Source organism: Sciurus vulgaris (assembly GCF_902686455.1).
Source record: "Sciurus vulgaris genome assembly, chromosome: 11".
NCBI lineage: Eukaryota > Metazoa > Chordata > Mammalia > Rodentia > Sciuridae > Sciurus > Sciurus vulgaris.
The window spans coordinates 67,297,732-67,322,500 of record NC_136472.1 but is presented as its reverse complement, the minus strand read 5'-3'; the positions used below and the strand labels follow the sequence as shown (position 1 = coordinate 67,322,500).

At 38.8% G+C, this 24,769-nt stretch overlaps 3 protein-coding genes across 3 annotated transcripts; all 3 read left to right on the top strand.

Annotated features, from left to right (window-relative positions):
• Window positions 1–1,101: 1,101 nt before the first annotated feature.
• LOC306640507 (olfactory receptor 52H1-like) lies at window positions 1,102–2,043 on the top strand (the record flags this gene model as incomplete). Its single annotated transcript, XM_079104790.1, has 1 exon — window positions 1,102–2,043. The coding sequence occupies one exon, from the start codon at window positions 1,102–1,104 to the stop codon at window positions 2,041–2,043; it is 942 nt and encodes a 313-aa protein (XP_078960916.1).
• Window positions 2,044–12,520: 10,477 nt separating this feature from the next.
• Window positions 12,521–13,468, top strand: LOC306640476 (olfactory receptor 52H1-like; the record flags this gene model as incomplete). The annotated part of the gene is made up of 1 exon (XM_079104760.1): window positions 12,521–13,468. One exon carries the CDS (start codon window positions 12,521–12,523, stop codon window positions 13,466–13,468), a length of 948 nt encoding a protein of 315 aa, XP_078960886.1.
• Window positions 13,469–22,915: 9,447 nt separating this feature from the next.
• LOC306640505 (olfactory receptor 52H1-like) lies at window positions 22,916–23,857 on the top strand (the record flags this gene model as incomplete). Its single annotated transcript, XM_079104788.1, has 1 exon — window positions 22,916–23,857. The coding sequence occupies one exon, from the start codon at window positions 22,916–22,918 to the stop codon at window positions 23,855–23,857; it is 942 nt and encodes a 313-aa protein (XP_078960914.1).
• Between the last annotated feature and the right edge of the window lie 912 nt (window positions 23,858–24,769).

The following is a 24,769-nucleotide window of genomic DNA, read 5'->3' as shown; positions in this document are numbered from 1 at the left end:
AAAGTGTGAAGGGCATTTTCAAAGTAAAAGCCACCCCAAAGGTGCTAATTAGTACACAATGGAGCTTTCCGATACAGCCAAGCACTGGCAGACCAGAAAGGAAAACTTTGAGGAAAAGAAGAAAACTTTTTATTTTCTTTTTGCAAAATTTCTTTGTAATTCTTTGTTTCAAATCCAGTGGAGGACAGTCTGCTGTTTGATTTTCCCTGTAACAAATTGCTTTGGCTGTTTGCAATTTTGGCTGCATTGTCAGACTCTCTGATAGGTAGAGTTGTCTCCCCAGCTAAGAATGAGAGCAGAGATCCTCTAAGGTTGCTGAAACTGCCTCTGAAGTCCTAAATCATCCCCTGAGCTCACTGCTCCTTGCCCAGGGGGAATGTTGTTCCTTTGTCCCTGAGTGTTCTCTGGTAGACCACATCTCAATAAATACACCTCCTAATTTGAACCCTATTTCAATCTTTAAAGTAAAAGCTCCCACATCATCCCTGCCCTGAAATCTGCCCCTTTTCTTTCTCTTTTTGTTATTTTTTTCTCCTGCTTTATCCAAAATTTTCAGTTTATTTTACCAAATTCATTGCCTGAAACATAAAATTTCCTCTATGAAAATCACATATATGTCTTCACAGTATATCTCATCATATATAATATTTTTACTACTTTTATTGTTCTCTTTTTATGTCCTCTCTCTCATCTCTTTTGCCTTTTTCTTCATAATTGACTTTTATTTCCCCTATGATGTGGGCCTCATTTAAATAATCTATGATGGGAAAGAAAGTTATTGATGAAGTTATTGATATATAATTATATGAATTTTTTGATTCACAAAATACCTATTTCATATGGTTTATTAGTAAATACATATTTTTATGTGTGTGTGCGTGTGTGTATGAAAGAAGTCGGGTCAATGAATAAGACTAGTCAACTCCATAGGTGCCAGCTCATCCCTGAGATAGGAAGTACTTATAATGTAGGAACTCTGAATGTGACAGTTGCAGGAACCAACTATTTTCAGCACCACAGTGGAAATGGCAGATTTTATAATTCTCTGGGACTGCTGCTTTGTCCTCAGGACTCAAGAACCAGTGGCTCCCAGACTGAACCATGTACAACTCCAGCTGTTACAACCCCAGTTCCTTCATCCTTGTTGGAATACCTGGCCTGGAGCAGTTCCACCTCTGGATCGGGATTCCCTTCTGTGTCATCTACCTTGTGGCCATCGTGGGCAACTGCATCCTGCTCTACCTCATTGCAGTTGAGCACAGCCTCCATGAGCCCATGTTCTTCTTCCTGGCTATGCTGGCCAGCACAGATCTCATCTTGTCCACGGCCACAGTGCCCAAACTGCTCAGTAACCTGTGGTTTGGCTCCCAAGAAATAACCTTCTCTGGGTGTCTCACACAGATGTTCTTCCTGCACTTCAGCTTTGCAGTGGACTCTGCTGTCCTGTTGGCCATGGCATTTGATCGCTATGTGGCCATCTGCTTCCCCTTGAGATACAACGCCATCTTGACTCCACGGGTGATCATCAAGCTTATGGTGAGCATTGTTGCGAGGAGCTTCTCTATAGTCCTGCCAGATGTGTTTCTGCTAAAACGGTTACCATTTTGCGGGACCCGCACCATCCCACACACTTACTGTGAGCACATAGGTGTTGCTCGGCTTTCCTCTGCTGACATCTCCGTCAACATTTGGTATGGATTTTCTGTACCTCTCATGACTGTCGTCTCGGATGTCGTCCTTATTGCCGTCTCCTATGTCTTCATCCTCCGTGCTGTCTTTCAACTCGCATCCCAGGGTGCCCGTCAAAAGGCCCTGAGCACCTGCGGCTCCCACGTCTGTGTTATCCTCGTGTTTTACACACCTGCCTTCTTCTCCATCCTGGCTCATCGCTTTGGGCACGGTGTCCCTCGAAATGTCCTCATCCTGTTTGCCAACTTCTATGTGGCCATCCCTCCTGCTCTCAACCCTGTTGTTTATGGAGTGAAGACCAAGCAGATCCAGGACAGATTTATTCTTCTCTTCTCTTGGAAGAGGCCACCGTGAGTGGACACCGCAGGGAAAATTTTAGATTAATTGATGTCTTGAAATTTTACATAGAGTAGAAAGACACAAAATTAAGGTCTAAATCTTAATAATTTGAAATTTAATCATTCTACCCTTATACAGAATATAGGGAAGTGGAAAAGTAGAGAAAGAGAAGTTGTTTAAACTCCTGAAACATGAACTGTTTCCTGAATTTAATTATCTTGCTCCCCCCACCTTTTTATTTTAAAGCTGATGATGGATGTGAGAGCACTAAAAGTAAGATTCACATTATTCTTGTTGCTAAATTTGAAGCTAGTTGAAGGATAGGTATTTCCCCAGATGCAACTCATCCTGTGGTTTTGAATTAAAACCAAAAGTCTTCCGTCTTCCTTGTCAAGTAATTATGAACATTGTCTGCTATAAATATCAAACACAATGTTTCAAACTTCATTCCTGATTGTATACATTACTATTACTTTTTCCTAAATTCTCCACTTGCTTTATCTTTTCCTGCTATCAGGGACAGCATAGAGGTACATATCTTTTGTACCTCACTTTCTTAGGTACCAAAGGAAAGTCCAAAGTTTTTTTTTTTTTTTTATCCTTTAGATTTTATTTTATTGTTTAACATAACAATTAAAATAAGTTTGAGGGTATTAGTTAATTTGGTTTTTGAATGAAGAGTCACAGACATACAAAATTATAGAAAGATGGTTAATAGAGGGCCCAAACACAGTTTGATGTGATTCCAAATTCTGAACTCTTCATCTAATTACTTCCTGGGAGTCTACTCACACTAATGCCTTACAAACTCCCCCAAATCAATTTCTCCAAAACCCATCTGGAAACTCACTCCCTTTCTCTGTACCAAGTGTTCTTTCCTGTCTTCCTTTGTGATAAATGGCACCATTAAAACTAGGAATGGTAACACCTGAGAACTGTGATATGCCTTTTTTTCTCCTGTGATACCATCTGACAAGTTAACTCAACATTTAAATTGAACATTTGAGTCTGAAGCATTTATATGTCATTCTGGTGGATATAAACATCACTTTTTGACTTCTATTATGACATGGAATTTGACACAACTTTAATGTATTATCTGTCTCCCCGCCACCTCCCTTGAAATTCTTCAGTGATTCCAGGTTCTCAGGATTATGCATGAATATTGTCTTTCTTTAAAATGATTCCCGGGCATGAAAACTTAAATGAAACGAGCAAGCTCTCATGAAATTCCAAGTCTTGTATTTTATTTACATTTACTTACACTTAATTTATGTTTATTTACAATTCATCCACAGTTCCCTGAACTGATTTTTTATGTTGCCATACCCAGTGTTCTGTGATTTTACATAACATAAAATTGGTGTATGTGTTCCGTGGAGCTGGGTGGGGGCCATCAGTAGTTCCCTTGGGAAATTGTCCCAGGAGAAGACTATCTATATCCCAGATCTCCACTTGAAATAAAGTCATACTTTTAAATATGATGAACATATTTTTAAAAATTGGAAGAAGTAATGAGTAAAAATTAGCATTCTGACATAAAATCCTGTGTGTGTGTGTGTGTGTGTGTGTGTGTGTGTGTGTGTGAGTATTGAGATACAGTTTTTTCTATCAGAAATGTCTGTAAGGTGGCTCAGAGGAAGCTCATACTGGGACTTTATTTTTGCCACTATTAAAAGTGATCATTTATTTTCTTATGTATTTTTCTATCCCATACCTATTTTATATGTTTTTTGAAGGCTGAAACATAGTCTTGGTACTTTCTTACACTCTGCCCAGTGAGAACGTACCGGATGTTCTTAATGTGTTTCAAGTTTATTCAAACGTCAACAGGAATCTCTTCTCTCAGCTATTGTTCATACCGACCTTTTAAATTACTGTTGATAACTAATATAGATTTCACAGGACATTATTTTAGCCATTGTTTTAAGTCCTAAATTCACCATCTCTCTTATATACCCCACTGAAAAAATATATTTATGAAATCTTGGTGGAGTTAGCTCTGTATTTTGAAGAATTTGGTAAAAATGTCCCAACAGGTTAGACTGATATGACTGTTATGAATTAAGACAACACACCCACCATTACTTGCCTAGTTTTAGTATCTTAAATACATAGCACTTTTGTTCACTGTTATTTTCTTGGCAACTTTATTTAGGCTTCAATTAAAATTAATTGGCTACTGCATACTAGAGCAGTATCTCTTATATACATTCTCATGGAACATACACTTTTAATTTTAGGACTAATCAAAGTCTTGATAAGATAATTACTTGTATATTCAGTTTTTAATGTCTATGTTCTCTATTAGTCAATAGGACTAAGCAACACCTGCCTTGTTTACCACTGTATTCCTATTGCTTGTAATTTTAGTAGCATATAATAGACACTCAATATATGGGTTAAAACAAAAGAATTTTAGTTAATGGATGAAATTCCTATTTTGTATAATGGGGATCTGTCTGGATTTATAATTCAATGTAATAAAAAATAAAATTCCATAGCATCATAGAGAAAGACTTATTGTTTCCCTAGTAAGGTGATAATTATTATCCCTCTTATTTCTCTGAGCTTGTCTTTAAACATTTCCAAATTATTACTCCTGGTTCATAGATGTGTAAACTGACTCCCAGAAAAATTACCTATTTTGTTTCAGCACAAATTAAAAAATGAGGGGAACAAGAACTAAATTCCAGATTTTTGGCCACTAGACTTTGAAAGTAGTCTTCCTCACTGGACTCAAGGGGGTTGTGTAGAGAAGTTTATTCTTGGCAGGATTACACTAAAATACCCAGGCTGTACAACTGTAATTTTCAGAACTGAATGTAATTTTGTCAGACCTTTACCCTATACAAACATTACTAGCCCACATTCTACATAATGGGCTCCATTCAATGTCAATGCTGATTCAACCACAGAGGGAAGATAAAGAATTGCCAAGCAAGATTGGCTGGTTGAAGAAACCATTGGAAAGAGAGGTCTCTTCAATCTGCAGAGATGCTAGGCACTTAAAAATGTCTCCAGGGCATTGTTATGTAAGGTTGCAAGGGAATGTATTTCAATTCAAAAAAGATTTATCCATCATCCACCATCATAATCTCCACAAGGATTCAGAAGAACACAAAATTGCCTCTGCACAAAAAACATTAGGAGTTCAGGACTGGGCCAGCGGACATTGTAGTTCTAAGACTTCACTAGCTGATCAAACTAAATCAAGAACTTTCAGTCGTGCTACCAATGATGGTATTACAACGCGTTACCCCAAAGTGTGGTCTGTAGCACATTGAGTACTTTGGAATAAGGAAATTAGAAGGGCCTCAGAAGCAAGTTTTCTCTGTTCTTCTCCATCTTTCCTTTCTCTTTCTCTTGTTTATTCCCAGAAAAATGTCATAGAAACTAAAATTTTTCTCCCTCAAGGAAAGTGTAGAAACTAAAACTCTCCCTGATGGAAAGACGTAAAACCTGGAGAGGTTGCTCATCTACTTCACCTGAAAGTAGGATCTAAGATCTTATTTTCTGAGGCCTATGCCTAATACTTGGAGGGAAAAGAATGCTACATGGACTAAGAAGAATCTGAACGAACAAGTTTCATTACGTTCCCCCAGGTGGTTACCATGAGATCCTACCTTTTTTGTCCAATCACATTTCTACCCACCTGTTCATTCTTCATGGAAGATAAACTTAAAAATACAGCTTTCTCTGAGTCTTTGGATCTTTATTTCTGAACTCTCCTGTGACAACTTAAAATGTTTTCTCTTGTCACTCTGCCTTTTGTTTTAGGGGTGTTGGCCATGGACATTGGATTGGATAAGAGAAAGATACTACACATTTACATCTTTACACTATGCTTTTGGATTCTAAGATACAAGCTTTCACTAATATTAGCAGAGGAATAGCTTCCTAATCTAGGGATTGTTCATTTGTTTGAATCATTGCTCATATCCTAGACTAATTCAGGCACTGGAACCCGAGGCTCATAGGTTTCTATGGCTCAGAAGCCCTCCCTTGTAATTTGTCTTTAATCTCTGGAGAAAACAAGGGAGATATATTTGTGCTCAACCCTCCAGGTTTTGTGTTTGTTCTTCCCTGCTGTGACCAGGATCCCACATCTGTCTGGGTCTTTTGATTCTCTGTTTGTCCTTCCTGACTTTGGAACTGCTTCTGTCTGTTTACCGCCTATGACCTGCTTTATATATGTATCTTCTTTTCCTAATCCTGCCTTTGCACAAACAATTCCAGGGCCAGGACCTCCAAGGTATAACTTTGTGGGAAGCAGTGCACAACTCTTGGAGGGAGTAAAGCTGGTGGGGAGCGGGGCTGCTGAAGAAGAGCAAAGGAGGTAGGGAAAGGGTGGGCTCCAGGAAGTAAGAAAGGTCTATGTTACAACCTGAACATAGTCCTAGAGCTTATGCTTATTTAAAAGAGTGGAATAAAAGAGGAATGCCTAGCAATATATTAATTCTTACTTCCTTTTTTAAAAAGAAATTGAACTAGAAATTGAACCCAGGACCTCCTGTGTGCTAGGCAAGTGTTCTATAACCCTGATCTATACCTCCAGCCCCTTTTGACTTTTTATTTTGAGACAGGGTCTAGTGAAGATGCCCAGGCTGGTTAAAACTTGTGATCTTCCTGCCTTAACTTTCTCAGGAGCTGGATTACAGGCATGTGCTGCTGAATGGAGAAGGAGCGTAAATGTGAGTTTTTTCCACTAAATTCCCCAAAATATTTTTAGATTTTTTTGGAGCTTACAAGTTTTCATGCTGAGAGTATGAGAAATATTTAAGACAATAAGTGGTCATGATACCACTGTCCATACCAGACTGGGACCAGCCATCTGGAGAGTGACACCTGAAAGTCCAGCTCAGAGCCTTGTCAGTTAGCTCCTAAGTGTAAGCATGTGTGTGTATTTGTGAGCACATATGTGAGGGAAGTTGGGGGCAAGCACCAAGATGCCCCTTTCCTCACACACCCCATGGAGCAGCACACAAACAAGATGGAGGGAGGACTTGCCTTCTGGGATGGATCTTAGAATAATCCTCTGCAATTCATAGACCAACCATGGGTGCCCATTATTTTCGAGGGGATAGAAGTAAGAGCATCACATGGATACATGTAAAATAAAAACAAACAGTAAATTATTGTAGTTTATGTTAAAGTATTTAGGGAAAAACGTGTTTTGTGTTTAGTGCTGAGTAAGACTGAGCACATAGAGGATGTGCATAGGATGTGTCATGATGATATTTTTAGTCTTGGGACAGAAGAAAACAATACTCATAAATTAGAGAGCAATAAATAATAAGGAGTAAAATACTTGCTAAAGACAAAATAAATAATATCTGCTCAAGAAAAAAAATAAATAATGAGCAGAATATTTGCTAAAGACAAAAATCAGGATTTTGTCATCAAAGGGACTGTATCTAAGACAAAGACCTTACTTTATAAAATATATAAATATATAGTTTGTGACAGTTGGGAAGATTGAGTGAATCATGGAAATGCAAAGCTACAGTCTTTCATTTTATTTAGAACTTTGAAAGTGGGTAGGGAAGGTGCTAATATCTTACATCTTCCTGTGTCCTTGCTCCCAGATGGTCCTTCAGTGGGGCATAGGGACAATGGATTTCGTTGGTGAGAGTCTTCATCAGGTTGAAGATACATGAATATGGGAAGCAAGTTCCCTTGCTCTTTGAGATCTTCCATTTCCCAGAGCTAAGTTGTAGGCTGTGTGGGGGCAGTTGGGAAAGAGAAGTAGGCAGTAGGGTACTGAATGAACTGTATTCCCAACATCATTGAACATAATTGAATGATTAAATTAATTAGTGTGGAGTCCCAAGAACACTCGTATGCTAATTTCTTCACCGAATACTTACTGAACACCGCACCAGACACTATTCTAAGAGAACTGATTTCTCTCCTATTAAAGTCCACTGTTTGCTAAATGAGAAAGCTAGTAAAGCAAAATTAAAATAGTGCAGTAAGCATTCTGATTCAAGAATGCAAAATACATCATGAGTTCTTAAGAACATTTCTGGTTTGAATATTTTTCCAGTAAAGCTTGCTGGGGATGGTCGGTGAGTGGGAGTTAGCCAGTGAAAAATAGACAATTTGCTCAGCTGAATATCAAGATCAAATACAATTGCAGAATTTTAGACAGTAGCATTCCCAAGATGTGAAGGTTAAATTGGGGGTGGCATAGTTGAGGGACTAAAGTTATCTCACATTTGACATGGGAGAGGATTCTGTGAACTCTTCAGCTTTGATTCTCTCACCTAAGGTGGGGTGTTAACATAATGTTTAAGACCAGGCAAACAAAATAATTCAAGGTCTTTAGAGTATCAGCTAGGAGCTGTATCCTACCATGATGTCAATAATGCTGCAGGGCCTGGTTAAGTACAGAAGAGTTTTATGCAAATTCTTCAAGGGTGAGGTATGTATTGGAGATTTAAAAAAGTGGATGCTATTTACCTGGTTAATGTGTTTCCAAGTAATATCCCTTTGCTGCCCTTGGTGGATAGCTGACAAGTGGGCATATTTTGATAACTCTTATTTTCTAAAATTGTGAGACAAAGTAGAATCCAAGAATAATCAAACATATGAGCAAAAAAAAAAAAAAAAAAAAAAACTTGTTAGAAAGTTCATGGAGAGGAAAGATTTTTCTAATTTTTTAACACCTTTGTCTGTTATTTCCATCATCCTCAACAATAGGCAAGATCTACCAGTTCCATCTTTTTATATGTCAGAAGTCAAAATTAAATCTCTATTGTGAGCTGAATGCTGCCATTATCGACTTCTATACAACATTGCTCTAGTTTACTGCTTACAAATTGTAAGTGTGAGCTGGATGCCGTGGGCCCAGCTCAGAGGCTCAGGAGGCTGAGGCAGGAGGATCACAAGTTCAAAGCCAGCCTCAGCAATGGCGAGGTGATAAGCAACTCAGTGAAACCCTGTCTTTAAATAAGATACAAAAGAGGGCTGGGGATGTGTCTCAGTGGTTGAGACCCCTGAGTTTAATCCCCAGTACCAATAATAATAATAACAAATTACTACTACTACTACTAATAAATAAATAAATAAACTGTAAGTGTGATGTTGCTCCATCTGGCCACAAACTAAAACTTAAAAAATATCATTCGAGTGGACAAATAAAGCATTTAGGTTTTTACAAAATAGTTACAATACTTTTAAAAAATAAGCAGAGAGTGCTCACTTCAGCAGCACATATATTAAAATTGTACCAAAACAGAGAAGATTAGCATGGCCCCTGTGCAAAGATGACATGCAAATTTGTGAAGGAGTCCATAGTTTATGGACTTAAAATCAGCATACTACAGTGATATGACCACATCAATGTTTACAGAGACTCAATTCACAATAGCTAAGCTATGGAAACAAACGAGGTGCCCTTCAACAGATGAGTGGATAAGAAAATGTGGTATATAAACACAATGGAATATTACTCAGCCATAAAGGGGAGTGAAATTACGGCATTTGCTGGTAAATGGATGGAACTGGATACTATCATGCTAAGTGAAATAAGCCAATCCCCCAAAACCAAAGGTTGAATGTTCTTTCTGATATTCGGATGTGTGTGTGTGTGTGGGGGGGGGGAGAATATAAATTCACTGGATTAGACAAAGGGGAATGAAGGGAAGGGAGGGGGATGTGATTAAGCAAGACAGTAGAATATAACTTTCCTATGTGCATAGATGATTACATGGCCAGTGTAACTCTACCTCATGTACAATCACAAAAATGGGAAGTTATACTCCATGTATGTTTGGTATGTCACAATACATTCTACTATTATGTATAATTAAAGAGAACAAATAAAACAAGAAAAAAAAAGTAAAAAAGAAGCATAGAAAACTTCTAAGCTTTCTACATGCTTGGAAATCAATTGTATTCTAAATAAGCTATTTGCTTTTTATAAATAAGAAGATAGGGCTAGTGGTATAGCTTACTATTTGCCTGGTATGTGGGAAGCCCTGAGTTCAACACCCAGCTCTATACACTCACATACAAAAAGATATATACTTAAATTGTCTTGTTTAGGCACCATTTGGAAGGAGGGAATTTCTGACAACTTCTACTTATTTCATGTAGATTAGTGTATTTGTTTCTGGTTACTCAACAATCGTAATTGTTACTTTGTATTTTCCTTTCAATTTCTGTATTGTCCTTCTTCCTCTTCTTAGAGATCATGGAGGTGTATATGTGGCAGGGTGCGGATGATGTGGGTTATATGGGAAAGGAAGCTTTCACTTGATGTTGTGGTACTGAGTCGGAACTCTGGATCCTGTGTCATGGGCTCTTGCTGAAGCTTCTCTGTGTATTGCCCTTTCCTGTAACTAAAGCTATTGGTAATGAAGTGGAGCTTACTTAGCGTGACCCACGGGTGAAATCCTCTGCAGACTGCATCCTTGCCATTTCTTCCCATCTGGAAATGATAGGTTTTCCATTTTTTTTTTTTTTTTTCTTTTCTCACCACTTGGAATAGACCTTCTTTCTTTCTCTGGGACCAGCCTTAATGGCAGGTAAACCAAAAGGAGTATGTCAGGAGATATGTGTTCAATACTCTTTTCATTTTCTGTATTCAATTTCTGGCTCTTTTCTCAGCAACTTTTAATTGCTAAAGGAAAATGCATTTGAGTTAGGAGCCCTGTGCAGAGGCCTTGGTGCCAGCTAACAATACATGGGATAGAGCAGTCAGTGAAGGGATGGAGAGGTGATGAGTGGATCAACACAGAGGCACTTAGAGGGTGAATACTTGTGATATGATATTGTTTAAAAGATGAGGGGGGTGCTTATTTGTGCAGAAATTATGATTAAGATAGAGTGAAGGTTTCTAGACTGAAAAACACTGTGATGTACTGCCATTCGTTGAGTTACAAAACAATGTAGTAGAATCAGGGTTGGTGCAAAAGAAAGACAAGTTAAGTAATTTGGAATATTCTGAGTGGGGCGAATGTGGAACTTTTAAGTGAAGATGGCAGGCAGAGGGTAATTAATTGTGTAACCGAAGAGAGAGGACTGTGTTTAAAACCATAAACTTCAAAGTGTTCAACAGGGGTCTCAGTGAAAGTCAACATTTTTTAAGATCACCTGGTACAGTTTGTCCACCAAGAAAGCAGTAGATGTGCACAGAACACTGCAGAATTCCAACCATCAAGGGTCACATAGAGGAAAAAAAGAGTGGCACCAAGGTTAGAGAAAAAGCGTTGTCTACCATGTCACAAAAAATACAAGCGTTTTGGAAGAAGGTCCCACTGTTTCAAGGAAGTATCTTGAGAATGGGTCATTAAGTGGGTTAGACTGGGCAAGAATGTCATTATGCAACATTGCTCAGAGACGGAGCTATCCTCATGCTTGTCTTCTTTGAGGGTTGGAAGAAGGATTTGATCCTCTTCCCATGAGGCAAAGCTAATATACTAAGTTATCAGAGTCTTTCACCTTTTCTTTCTTTCTTTGCTTTTGGTACCAGGGATTGAAGGGAGGAATGCTTAACCACCAAGCCATACATCCCTGTTTATTTTTTATTTTGAGACAACATCTTGCTAAGTTGCCAAAGCTGGCCTCAAACTTGCCATCCTCCTGCCTCAGCCTTCCAAGTTGCCAAGATTACAGGTGTGCACAACCCTGCCCAACTAATCTGCCTTTTCTTTCCTCCTTTCTCCTCCTCCTCCTTCTTTTTTTTGACATCAGGGATTGAACACAGAGGCACTAAACCACGGGCTACATCTCCAAGTTGTTTTAAAAAATTATTTTGAGACAGGTTCTAAGTCGCTGAGGCTGGATTTGAACTTTCGATCCTCATGCCTCAGCCTCCAGAGTTGCTAGAATTATAGGTGTGCCTAGCTGAATAGGGGGATTGAACTCAGGAGCACTCGATAACTGAGCCATATCCCCAGTCCTATTTTATATTTTATTTAGAGACAGGGTCTCACTGAGCTGCTTAAGTGCCTTGCTTTTGTTGAGGCTGGCTTTGAACTCACAATGCTCCTGCCCCAGCCTCTCTAGGCCCTGGGATTATAGGCGTGTGCCTCTGCGTCTGCCTTTTCTTGAACATTATTTTGGCCTAGGAATGTCTGAAGGGCAGATTAAGCCACTGAAAACTTAAATTTTAGGAAATTTAATTTTTTTTCCTGTTTATGTTGGTGAACTTTTCTATAACCGTAATGAGAACCATGGAAGATGTTTTAGTGTGAGAGAGAATTCTGAGTTGTTGATACATAGTCAAGACTGAATTCAGTTTTATGACTTAAATCTCTGGGGAAACGTTTCAATACCACTTCTGTTATGACTTAAAATTGTGGCTGAGAGTGTGGCAGACATTTATTAGTAAAGAGAAGAAGATAATCGATCATTTCTGAGAACTAAAAGTGAGTGGATAGTATTGAAGAGGGCTCAGAGGCTAAAGTCTGTAGATGGTGGTAACCAACCATCATAAAATTTTTATTTTCAGTTCCTGAGATCCATCCAACTCATGTCCATCATGGTGGCATCCAATGGGAGCAGTTTTAATCCAGGCGTGTTCATCCTGCTGGGAATCCCAGGGCTGGAGCAGCTCCATGACTACATTGGGATTCCCTTCTTTATGATCTACCTTGCGGCCCTCGCAGGAAACGGTGTCCTCCTCTACCTGATTTTCATGGAGCGCAGCCTCCATGAGCCCATGTTCTTTCTCCTCTCCTTGCTGGCTGCTACGGATCTCATCCTGTCTAGTACGTGTGTACCTAAAACACTGAGCATCTTCTGGCTGGGTCCTCAGGAGATCACATTTCCTGGATGTCTTACTCAGATGTTTTTCCTCCACTTCAGCTTTGCCATGGATTCTGCTATCCTGCTGGCCATGGCATTTGATCGCTATGTTGCTATTTGCTTCCCCCTGAGATACTCCGCTATTCTCACCCCTCAGGTTATTACTAAGATTGTGATGGGTATCATCAGCAGGAGCTTTTGTATCATCTTCCCCTGTGTGTTCCTATTAAAGCGACTGCCTTTCTGCCGAACACTCAGCATTCCCCACACATACTGTGAGCACATAGGTGTGGCCCGGCTGGCCTGTGCTGATATCTCCATCAATACATGGTATGGCTTTGCTGTGCCTGTGATGACTGTCATGTCAGATCTGATGCTCATTGGCATCTCCTACACTCTCATTCTTCATGCTGTCTTTAACCTTCCATCCTGGCATGCCCGCCAAAAAGCCCTTAGTACCTGTGGTTCCCATGTTGGTGTCATTCTTACATTCTACACGCCAGCTATATTCTCTGTCCTTGCCCACCGTTTTGGTCACAATATACCTCACTCCTTCCACATACTGTTTGCCAACCTCTATGTGACTTTCCCTCCTGCGATCAATCCAATCATCTATGGGGTGAAGACCAAGCAGATTTGGAACAAAATCAACCTCCTCTTCTTCCCTAAAGGGAATCAATGACATGAAATTGAGGGCTTGGGAAAGACGAAAGGTAACTATTGATTTGACGGTTTTTTCCATTTTTTTTTCTTTTTTAAAATTTTTATAGACAGCATTTCGATTCATTGTACACAAATGGTACATCATTTCATTTCTGTGGTTGTGCACGATGTAGATTCATACCATTTGTGTAATCATACATGCACATAGGGCAATGATGTCTGTCTCATTCCACCATTTTTCATACCTCTCCTTCCTCTCATTTCCCTCTACATAATCTAATGTTCCTCCATTCTTCTTTCACCAAGTTTTTTCCATTCTTAAAAACTGATATTCCCATAATGATGACTTAAATTTATACAGAATTCTAGAAATCCACTATGGGTTAGAGGAAGCAGTGGGAAAAGATGAGCAGGTATATGTGAAGAGAAGCCAAATAAAAGTTAAAGAATGTGTTTTCATGCACAGAATGGTCAGAGGGAGATCTTTGCCCCATATTCAGATAAATATCCAAGACATGTAGGATAGTATGACGATTATATATAAAATAGAAGATTCTTATAAACAAAAGTGATGAAAGGCCTCACAATTTGGAATACTTTTGTAGCACTTTGCAGATGAGAGTTAGTAAACGTAATATTGGATCATTACACTTAATAAAGCATCCTCTGGGAAAATTAATCCTCTAAAGCAATTGTTTCCAAACTCATAGTAGGTATCTGAATCACCTGAACAGCTAGGTGAAAAGGCAAAACTCCAGGCTCTATTCTACTGCAATATACCTCTGCCTTCTCCAGGTGATTCTGATACCTACGATCTTGGCTCCTTTCATATCAGAAAAGTCTTGATCTTTTGAAAAACCCATAAACTTGATTCTTATAATATTTGGCGGGGGGGCCTAAAGGTCAGATACCTCTCCTGTATATTCCTCATAACTGCTTCTTGTCTAACATTATTCATTCATCCTAAAACTTCCCAACCTAAAATCTCGTATCATCAAAATATTTATTTTCTGTACTTGTTGCATTAAGTTCTTAGTTTGGGTACATTCTTTGAAGATTTTTCTCCTTTGGCTCAATGTTTCTTTCACACAAAACAAAACAAAACAATCTCGTCAACATTCCTGGAGATTGTGGTGTTATATATATTAGATAGCCCCGTAGTAACTTGATTTGGCAGACTCTGTTTTCCAATGATGGCCACAATAATATCTTCCAGCTTCTGTGCTTTTCTGCATGGTGTACATCTTGCCATTTCCACATCAATAGACTCTGACCTTTTTTCTTGAATCTGGGCTTGGCTTAGGGTTTCTTTGACAAATAACGTTCACAAAAGTGGCATTTGGGGATTCTTAATTAGATAAAAAAAAAAAAAAATCTTCATATAATCCACCATGGCTTATTCAAAGGCTTGATCTCAATAGGCTCCTTCTGAGCCCCAGTTATTATGCTGTAAGCATCCCAGGTCACATGGAGGAGCCATTTCTATGTATTTTATTAAATGACCCCAATTGAAATCCCAGACAACAGCCAACTACAACGACCAGCAATGTCATTAAGCTATCTTGCATGCCCAGTCCAACTGAGCCTTCAGATTGCTTATAGCAATAATATGTAAAACAGAAAATATGCCGAATGCACTGATGCATTTGGCCAAGGAGATTCGGGAGTAGAGTTTTGAAAATGCCAACGTTGATTTTATGCCACACATGATAAGGTACAGATAAAGAGCTATGAGATAATAATCAAATTGTTCTGTGTTCAAGCAGAATTTAGAGTAGACACAAAAGATCCATGCCTGGCTACGTTCTAATAAAAACAGGCTTCTTCCACCCACAGCATCTTCACAAGAGGAAAGTTTCTCCAAGTAAAAAATGCCTCAGGCAGTTGTATGATCTCTAGTACAAGTTTGTAGGATTATTATTTACTAAGAATACAGAAATATTTAAGGTTGTGCCTTATAAACCTTTTCTACTAGACAAAGAACTTCTAAGAATCTTAGGATTATTCTCCCCTAACATAATAACTCCCATCCAAAATCAGGCAATGGACAATCTGGGAGATATTTGTGGGTATGACTTTTGGAATAAAACTATAAAATAATCATAGATTCTTTTAGTAGAGAAATCTGTAGATGACACCACCAGTAACTTCTTCCTAAAGGGGCTCAGTCATTTGAAAAGACGTTTTGAGTCTTCAACTATTTCAGGCAGGAAGCATACTGAGAAAGTTACTCATGTGTACATATAGGTCATTTCTCATTGAAAAATAAAGAAGACGTAGACTATAGAGCCAATTGCCCAGAAATTGTAGTCAAGCCATAATCAATTCCAGGAAGGAGGCTTGGGTCCTTATTGATAGGTAAGAGACAGATATGAGCAGTGGGAATGTGAGGTTAAGGGGATAATTCCATAAACTGGGCCTGTTATGCTGACCCCCACGTGCTTGTTTTTTGATAAGCAACTGCAGCCCTGCCTGACTGAGGTTAATTGGATATGTCACATTCCTCAGTAAACAACATGTCATCTTCAGGAGAGATGCAGGCCCTAAAAGCTGCTCCCTGATGTTAAGAACACAAGCTCCCCTGGAGCAGGGGACTTCCAAGATCTTTACAGAGACCGGATTGCAGAACTCAGGGAGATAGGATGATTAGAGGCAACACCCATAACCATAAAATTTGTAAGATCACATTACCAAACAGAACCCCTCAGCATGGGCCAAAATGACTCAGAGTTGCCTTGGATCTTTCACATGTCATTATAGTAGAAAAATCTCCCCTCCATGTGCAGTGAGGACTTGGAAGTCTGCTGCAATCCTACCATGAGTCAAAGCCAAGGGCTGGATGAGGGCAGGACTTTTTTGGAAACTTCCTTGGGGCCCCCAATAAAATTGGAGGGTAGGAAAGGTACACTGTCCCTCTCTCCCCCAGAGGACTCGCTCTCTCCCTTGAGTGTGTCGTGTCCCCTTTTCCCTTTACCTATCCCTTCTAATAAACTCATGCCTGCTACTATGTGTGATGTGTTTGAAATCTGTCTGGCACAATAGCAAGAACCAGTGGGAGATGACATCCTTGGTCACTTCATCTCTTGGTGGCCTTGCTCTGTAACATTTATTTATAGAATATTGTTATATTTCTGACTGAATTTTAAAATTGTAATTACAAGGGACTTAACATACCTCACCTGTTCTTTTACCTATAAGAATCTATTGCAAGTATCCTATCACTATCCCATGTTGACTGTGTAAAGGTCAGAATATTCATTTATTTACATCATAGGTCTTCAATTTGAGAGAAACTGCATTTAAAGAACTGTGTACAAGGAACTGAAAACAAGGACTTACTCTTTTTAAATTTAATTTTCTTGATTGACATGTAGTAATTGTACATATTTAAGAGATATAAAGTAATATTTTGATTCATGTGTATACTGGGCAATGATCAAATCAGGACAAGTAACATATTCATCAAGGTAAACTTTTTTCACTTCTTTATGGTGAGTATACTCAAAATCCTTTATTCCAGCTATTCTAAAGTAATACATTGCTGTTATCTAAATTCACCCCACTGTGCCTTAGAATAGCAGAATTTATACCTTCTATCCATCTGGAACATAGTTCTCAGAGACCAATATTTACCCACTTCTTCTTTTCCTTTCTCCCCCAGTTTCAAGTAATAACTGTTCATTTCTTAAATCCTATGAAATTTGTGCTTGAATTAATTCCATACTGGGAATGAGAGTTTGGGGTCTTACAGAAGAGATATATCTATATATTTTGAACATAAGAGGAGATATGCATTATTACTGCCAGGGGATGCACATTCTCAGAATTCATTTTCCAAGAATGGCCAAAACAGTATCTTGCATGCCATATGCTTTTCTGTAATAGTATCTTCCTTCCCAGGAGGTGCAGTCTAATTCCCATCCCTTCTTCTGGGTTGACTTAAGCAATTTCCTTTAAAATGGATATGATATGTTGAGATATTTGAGGCAGTGTTGTAAGAAAACTTACAACCTCTTCATTGGAACCTTTGAATATTTACATTCTGGACACTTTTTAGTACATAGCCACCACAGTGTGAGAATTCCATATCACAGGGAGAGGACATGTGGTGGACAGTCCTGGTTGAGCTTCCAGTTGCCAACCAGCATAGACAGCATCAATTCTGCTCAAGCTTAGAGATGATTAGGACTCCACAAAAAATCTGATTGTAGCCAGCTGAGAAAGATAAACCAAGTGAGAAGAATCCAATGGATGCCAGAAAATTCACAAAATCAAAGGGGATGATGACAAATTCTTTTAAAACCACTGTATCTGGAGGTAATTGTATGGAATAAGAGATAACTGGGACAATTGGATTCTCAGTACTCTGACCTTTCTCCAAATATCTTGAACAATCTACTTCAGCTATTTAAACATCTGAAAAATCTCACAATTTGTATTGATGCAAATACATGCAAATTACTATCAATGTGAATTAAACATATTCAGTCCTGGTTACATCACTTACTCTTGTTCACTTACTTTTTCTTGAATCTCGATTCAGTCTTTGAACTTCAAGGCATCAATAATAAATTGACCTTTCTGTCCTTTACATTTATACATTTATGTTTTTTTCTCATTTCTTAATTCTCTTCCATGCCAGCATTAATATACGGTTCATTCTTAGAATTAATCTATAATAAAACATTCTTTCCTCTTTCTCTCTCTCTCTCTTTCTCCTTCTCTCTCTCTTTCTCTCTGTCTCATATCTTCTCTGTCTAAAACACACTCGTATGCACTTTCTGTAGCAACACAGCATTAACACCTAAACCCAAACTTTGCACCTACCACATGCCCACAGCCATACATCTAGCGATTTTCTCCATGTTCTTGAATTATTGATTTTTGCTCTGTTGCATCTGTCCCCATCAAGATAAATATCTGATAATATGTCTTTCACTTTAAAATGTTTCTTGACTCAATATTCTTTCCATCTATTCCTTCAATTGTGTATTTTCCTTTGTATTAAGTACAACTCCTTGAAAGAGTTGCCTGTATCCATCATTTTCAATTCATCTCTTGATCTAACTCTTTGACATACTTCTACCCAAATTGTGTATTACCATTGAACAATTCTGTTATAATTTGTTGCTAAATAAATTGCTACAATCCTCTTATTCTTTGAACTATTAGCAGTGTTGTATATATTTTTTATATTATTTTATGCACATTTCCTCCTCTTTCCCTTAGCTCTGGTAAGAATTTTTTTTCATTTCTTTATTTCTACATTTTATTTGTCTTCTTCACTGGCTCTTTCTCATGAGTAAACTCTAAAATTTAGGGTCTGATCTTTGGTGTTCTTTATGTCCATTCCCTGACTCTTGGTCTCATTTGACCTCAGGGCTTTAAATACTGCTGCTGCTGCTGCTGCTGCTGCTGATTTGCAAACCTATATCCCCAAATGGACATTTTCTCTGAGTTCCTGACTTGTGTATCAACAACTGCCTACATGTAATTTCCTTAGCAGATTATAGGAAAAGTCAGCACCTTCACACTGAACCATAAATAGTAGGAACTTTGATGAAGTAGTTAATCACCTGGTATAATGTGATCAAGAAGACAATACAAGAAATTACCCTAGTAAACATACAAAGATGTGAAGTGGAAATAAGGAATCAAGTTCAGGTCCACATGGAGAAATGCAAATTAGACACAGTGGTTATGGTCTTAAAAGCAGGTGGTATGTGGTGCTAGATTTGGCAACAAAAGGAAACTGCAAATTCCAACACAAGATGCATCCCTTCCAATTGTGTCCTTATTCCAAGCCTCCTCCCTTCTTCCTGAGCTGCTTTCCCCAATAGTCTGGCACAGTTTGGCTACATTTTTTGTCCCAAGGTTGGGAAGCTCTTAATGCCATAGTGCAGGGTCATGGTGACTCCTTCTGCTGTAAAGAAATATGCCCAGCCTTTAAAAGTAGATCCTGACATGACTCACAGTGTGTCTCACAGGGATCATATCTAGAAGTCACCTCTATATTGTGCAGCTGGGACCATTGGTGCTCTGAGCCAGCCTCAGCCTCTGTGAACCCCAATGGAAACAGACCTCAGCTTCAGGAAGTTTGTTACCTATGCTGGATCAAGTCTTCTCTAGATGTGCCGGGTACTGGGGATGGCATGAGGGTGAAATAGAAGGGATGGACAGAAAGTAAGTTGAGAACAGTTCTGTAAGACCAGGAAGAGAGATATGGGAAGATTGAGTCATCTATCAAAAAGTGATATTGGTGTTTTCATCTCCTCTGGAGATCATCTCAGATGTCCCCCCAACTCCATTTTTGAAAGGATAGTTCCTTGCACCACTCAGGTTTGGGTAGTCTTAATGCATAACAGTTTATCAGCAGGAATTTTTCCTCCTAGCATACATCAGTACTCTATTTTATGCACAGATTGAGGAGTCCTTGGTTATTATAGTACTTGGTTTTTAGTAGATGGTAAACGTAAGGTATCATTAAGCATACATGTTTTCATTCTTTAATGTATATTAAACTCCTAGAAGAATAATCACCACATAATAGACAGTAAATTCTCTTCACAATGAAATGAAATGAAATGGCAGACTTTGAAAAAAATATATATGAAATGGAAACCTAAGACATTGAAGAGAAATTATAGTGTATTATGGGTTGTAGATATAAACATGGGTCCAATGAGAATAAAATATTCTACAAAATTCTTTAGAATCTATATATCTGTTTTTCTCTACATTGATATACAGATTGAATAGAGCCAAATAACCAAATTGTATGTGTGTGTATGTGTGTGTGTGTGTGTATGAGTGTGTATGTGTGCATATTTGTAAATTAAGAAGCAACTTATAAAACTACACTGTCAATGCAAAGTGCTGAGAATGGTGAACAGATTTTTTGAACACCAAATTGTAGGACTTAAATTCCAATATTGAGAATACAAAAAATTTAGTTATATTGGAAGAGTATTGGTGAAAGTATACAAAAAGACTAACGAAAGAATAATGGGAAAACAAGACTATTCTCAGGCTTCTGAGAATTCTGCATCAACTGATGTCTGATTTGTCTAGAGCTAAATCCTCTAGGGGTCCAATATTCACAGACTATTAAAACCCCAGTGACATTACATCTCAAGAGAAGTGACTTACTATGATAGTTTTTGTCCCTTATGAAGGAAGAGGAGTGGAGGGGCCGATCTAACCTAAATGACCTCCTGGGAATATGGGAAAGTGCATAAAGGTTTTCATTTACCTTGTACTAGAAACTTTCTCAGTTTGAAATTGTACTCAGTTTCTTCTAAACAGATACTTCCTACTAATCCTGTTCACCAAGAAAAAGAGGACAGTCTGGTGAGTAAAAACTATAGTCACTTGAAAAGAAAGGCCTTCCCTGGCTCTGTCATTCTATCTAACAAAGCAACTTTCCTTTACTCAGGGTCCAAGTATGGGCTGAGCTCTGAAGGACCTGGTCCTGGGAGGTTCTTCTTACACCATGATTCTATGACAAGGAGATAGAGCCTGTGAGAGACTATTGACTTCAAGAGCAGACAGCAAATATACCTGGAGATAGAGCCAGGAATTCAGAAGGAAAGGGCTCTTAGGTTAAAAGAAATGAGATCAGAATAGGTTTTGATTGAAGCAGGAGACCTTGGTTTGGAAGTTTTCTTTTACCTCCCTTTGTAGTTGCAATGATGGCTGGGTTTTCTCCTTCTTAAATGATTTCCTGTGACACTGAGAAAATATGCTTCTGTTTGGGGAGTGGCAGCAAATCTGTGCTACAAGTACCTGAACTGTATTCTCTCCAAAATTCCAGAGACATTTGGGAGCTTTCGCAGTCCACTTGCTTTTCAGGCCACAGGAGACCACATGCTGCTATACATTCTCCATAGAAGCTCAGTCCGTGTAGGAATTCAGTCTGCATCAGCCCTGAAGATGTAACTAAGAGTGTGCATTCATACAGAGGGCTGCCTTAGGCAATGGAAAGTAGTCACATATTTCCTGGGTAGAGGTAGTTTGTTTGCTTGGGCTGATTGAGGACTCTGAAGTTCAAAACTAAGAGAGAAGCCTCCATATGTAAAACTTTGTCTTGGGACCTAGAAAAGATAACAACAGATTCTTTCCCAACACATTAAAAATGGAGTTGTTGTGACCTGCTTGCAAAGTCCACTTCCTAGCCTTAAAAGCTTTTTTAATGACTGCAAATTTGTTGGGGAGGATAAAAGCCAAACCTCTTCAAAACTTAACCTAAGGGTGACTTATGCTCCATTAGGCTCCTCGTATAGCACTGTGCCCAATTCTCATTCCCTCCCTTGCAGTGATGGAAATATGGTTAATATTCAGTACTGCATAAAATAAATCATAGAAAGGGAATTAAAATTTGACAGATATTTTCAATACAAAAGTCACTCCTGCCGGCTGACTCTATTTACTGCAAAGGTGTAGATTCCTACAGATGACATCCAAGCTCTATCACACCAGAAAGGAAAACTCTGGAGCAAAACTTATTTATTTTTCCTTAATTCATCTTCAGTGGGGGAAAGTCTGCTGTGTTCGATTTTGCCTAACAAATTGCACTGGCTATTTTCTGTTTTGGAGGCATTGTCAGACTCACTGATAGGTAGAGTTGTCTTCCCTACTGACAATAGGCAAGAGAGATCCTCTAAGGTTTCAGATATTGCCTCTGAAATACTAAACCATCCTCTGAACTCACTGCTTTCTAAGCAGGGCAGTGTTGTCCAATTGTCCCTGTGTGTTCTCTGGTGGATGCATTAACTAATATTCACACCTCAATAAGGATGATTCCTAATATGAAACATATTTCAATCCCTGTGAAATAGTCCCTTTCTTTTTCCTTCATTTTTCACTATTTTTTGTTCTGCTTTATCCAAATTTTTCAGTTTATTTTACCAAATTCATTGCCTGAAACATCATATTTACTCTGTAAAAACCATATTTACTCTATAAACATCACATTTACTCTGTAGAATGGTTCCCCACTCCACCTAGTTCATATTTATTTAGAATAATATTTTTAATATTTTTCTCATTCTATGACCCAACCCTGCCTCTCCCCAACCCTCTTTCATTCATGTTATTCTTTCCCTTTTGAACCAGGGCTCATTTTAAACAATCTGCATTGAGAAAGTTAACTAAGTAAAATAATTTGAAGTTTCTGACCTATAAAAATAACCATTCCATATGGTTCCATAAGTATATAAAAAAATTCCATATTACCTAAGTATATAAAGAAATGAAGAAGGGCCAATGGAAAAAGAAAGAGGATGTGGCTACTCAATTCCACAGGGCCAGCTCATCATGGGGAGTAGCCTGATGTAGGAACTCTGAATGTGACAGTTGCAGGAACCAACTATTTTCAGCACCACAGTGGAAATGGCAGATTTTATAATTCTCTGGGACTGCTGCTTTGTCCTCAGGACTCAAGAACCAGTGGCTCCCAGACTGAACCATGTACAACTCCAGCTGTTACAACCCCAGTTCCTTCATCCTTGTTGGAATACCTGGCCTGGAGCAGTTCCACCTCTGGATCGGGATTCCCTTCTGTGCCATCTACCTTGTGGCCATCGTGGGCAACTGCATCCTGCTCTACCTCATTGCAGTTGAGCACAGCCTCCATGAGCCCATGTTCTTCTTCCTGGCTATGCTGGCCAGCACAGATCTCATCTTGTCCACGGCCACAGTGCCCAAACTGCTCAGTAACCTGTGGTTTGGCTCCCAAGAAATAACCTTCTCTGGGTGTCTCACACAGATGTTCTTCCTGCACTTCAGCTTTGTGGTGGACTCAGCCATTCTGTTGGCCATGGCATTTGATCGCTATGTGGCCATCTGCTTCCCCTTGAGATACAACACCATCTTGACTCCACAGTTGATCATCAAGCTTATGGTGAGCATTGTTGCGAGGAGCTTCTCTATCATCCTGCCAGATGTGTTTCTGCTAAAACGGTTACCATTTTGCCGGACCCGTACCATTCCACACACTTACTGTGAGCACATAGGTGTTGCTCGGCTTTCCTCTGCTGACATCTCCGTCAACATTTGGTATGGATTTTCTGTACCTCTCATGACTGTCGTCTCGGATGTCGTCCTTATTGCCGTCTCCTATGTCTTCATCCTCCGTGCTGTCTTTCAACTCGCATCTCAGGGTGCCCGTCAAAAGGCCCTGAGCACCTGCGGCTCCCACGTCTGTGTTATCCTCGTGTTTTACACACCTGCCTTCTTCTCCATCCTGGCTCATCGCTTTGGGCATGGTGTCCCTCGAAATGTCCTCATCCTGTTTGCCAACTTCTATGTGGCCATCCCTCCTGCTCTCAACCCTGTTGTTTATGGAGTGAAGACCAAGCAGATTCAGGACAGATTTATTCTTCTCTTCTCTTGGAAGAGGCCACCGTGAGTGGACACCGCAGGAAAAATTTTAGATTAATTGATGTCTTGAAATTTTACATAGAGTAGAAAGACACAAAATGAAGATATAACCCTTCCTAGTTTGAAATTTAAGCATTTTACCCATGTGAAAAACAGAGAAGTAGAAAGTGGAGAAAGAAAAATTATCTAAACTTGTGGGAAATCAAGTGCTTTCTTAATTTAATTACCTTCCATTTTGTAGAAAAGCTGATGACAGATGTGGAAGAGCACCAGAACTAAGGTTCATATTATTCTTGTTGCTAATTTTGAAGATATTTGAAGAATAGATGTTTCTCCTGTCATTTCTCAGGTTTTGAAGTAAATGCAAAAATCTCTGCCTTCCTTTATCAAGTAGTTATCAATTCTCTCTTATCAAATACTTATCAAATGTGATGCCTCAAACTTCTTTCTTCCAGAAAGTTTACATTATTATTACATCCTGGTATTTCCTTTACTTGGTTCATATTTTCCTTGCCCATCTTAGCTTGCATAGAGTTGTGTCTCTTTTGTACTTGCTTTCTTTAATCACATGCTCCAGGAAAAATTCCAAAGATTTTTTTAACCATTTGATTATATTGTTTGAACATTAAAATTTTTAAATTAAATAAATTATGAGAAGATCCTGTCAGTTAATTTGGTTTACAGATGAGATGACAGAGACTTTCAATGTTAATATACATATAATTAACGAATATAGGATTCAAACACGGGTCCGTATGATTCTCGGAACTCTTGGTTTGATTACTTCCTGGGATTCAACTCACACAGTTATCTTCCAAACTCCTCAAAATTAGTCTCTCTCAAAAATTGACCTGGAAACTCATGGCCTTTCTGTATAAAATGTGTTCTTTCCTGTCTTTCTTTGTTGTAAATGGTACTATCAAAAGTAGAAATACTAATG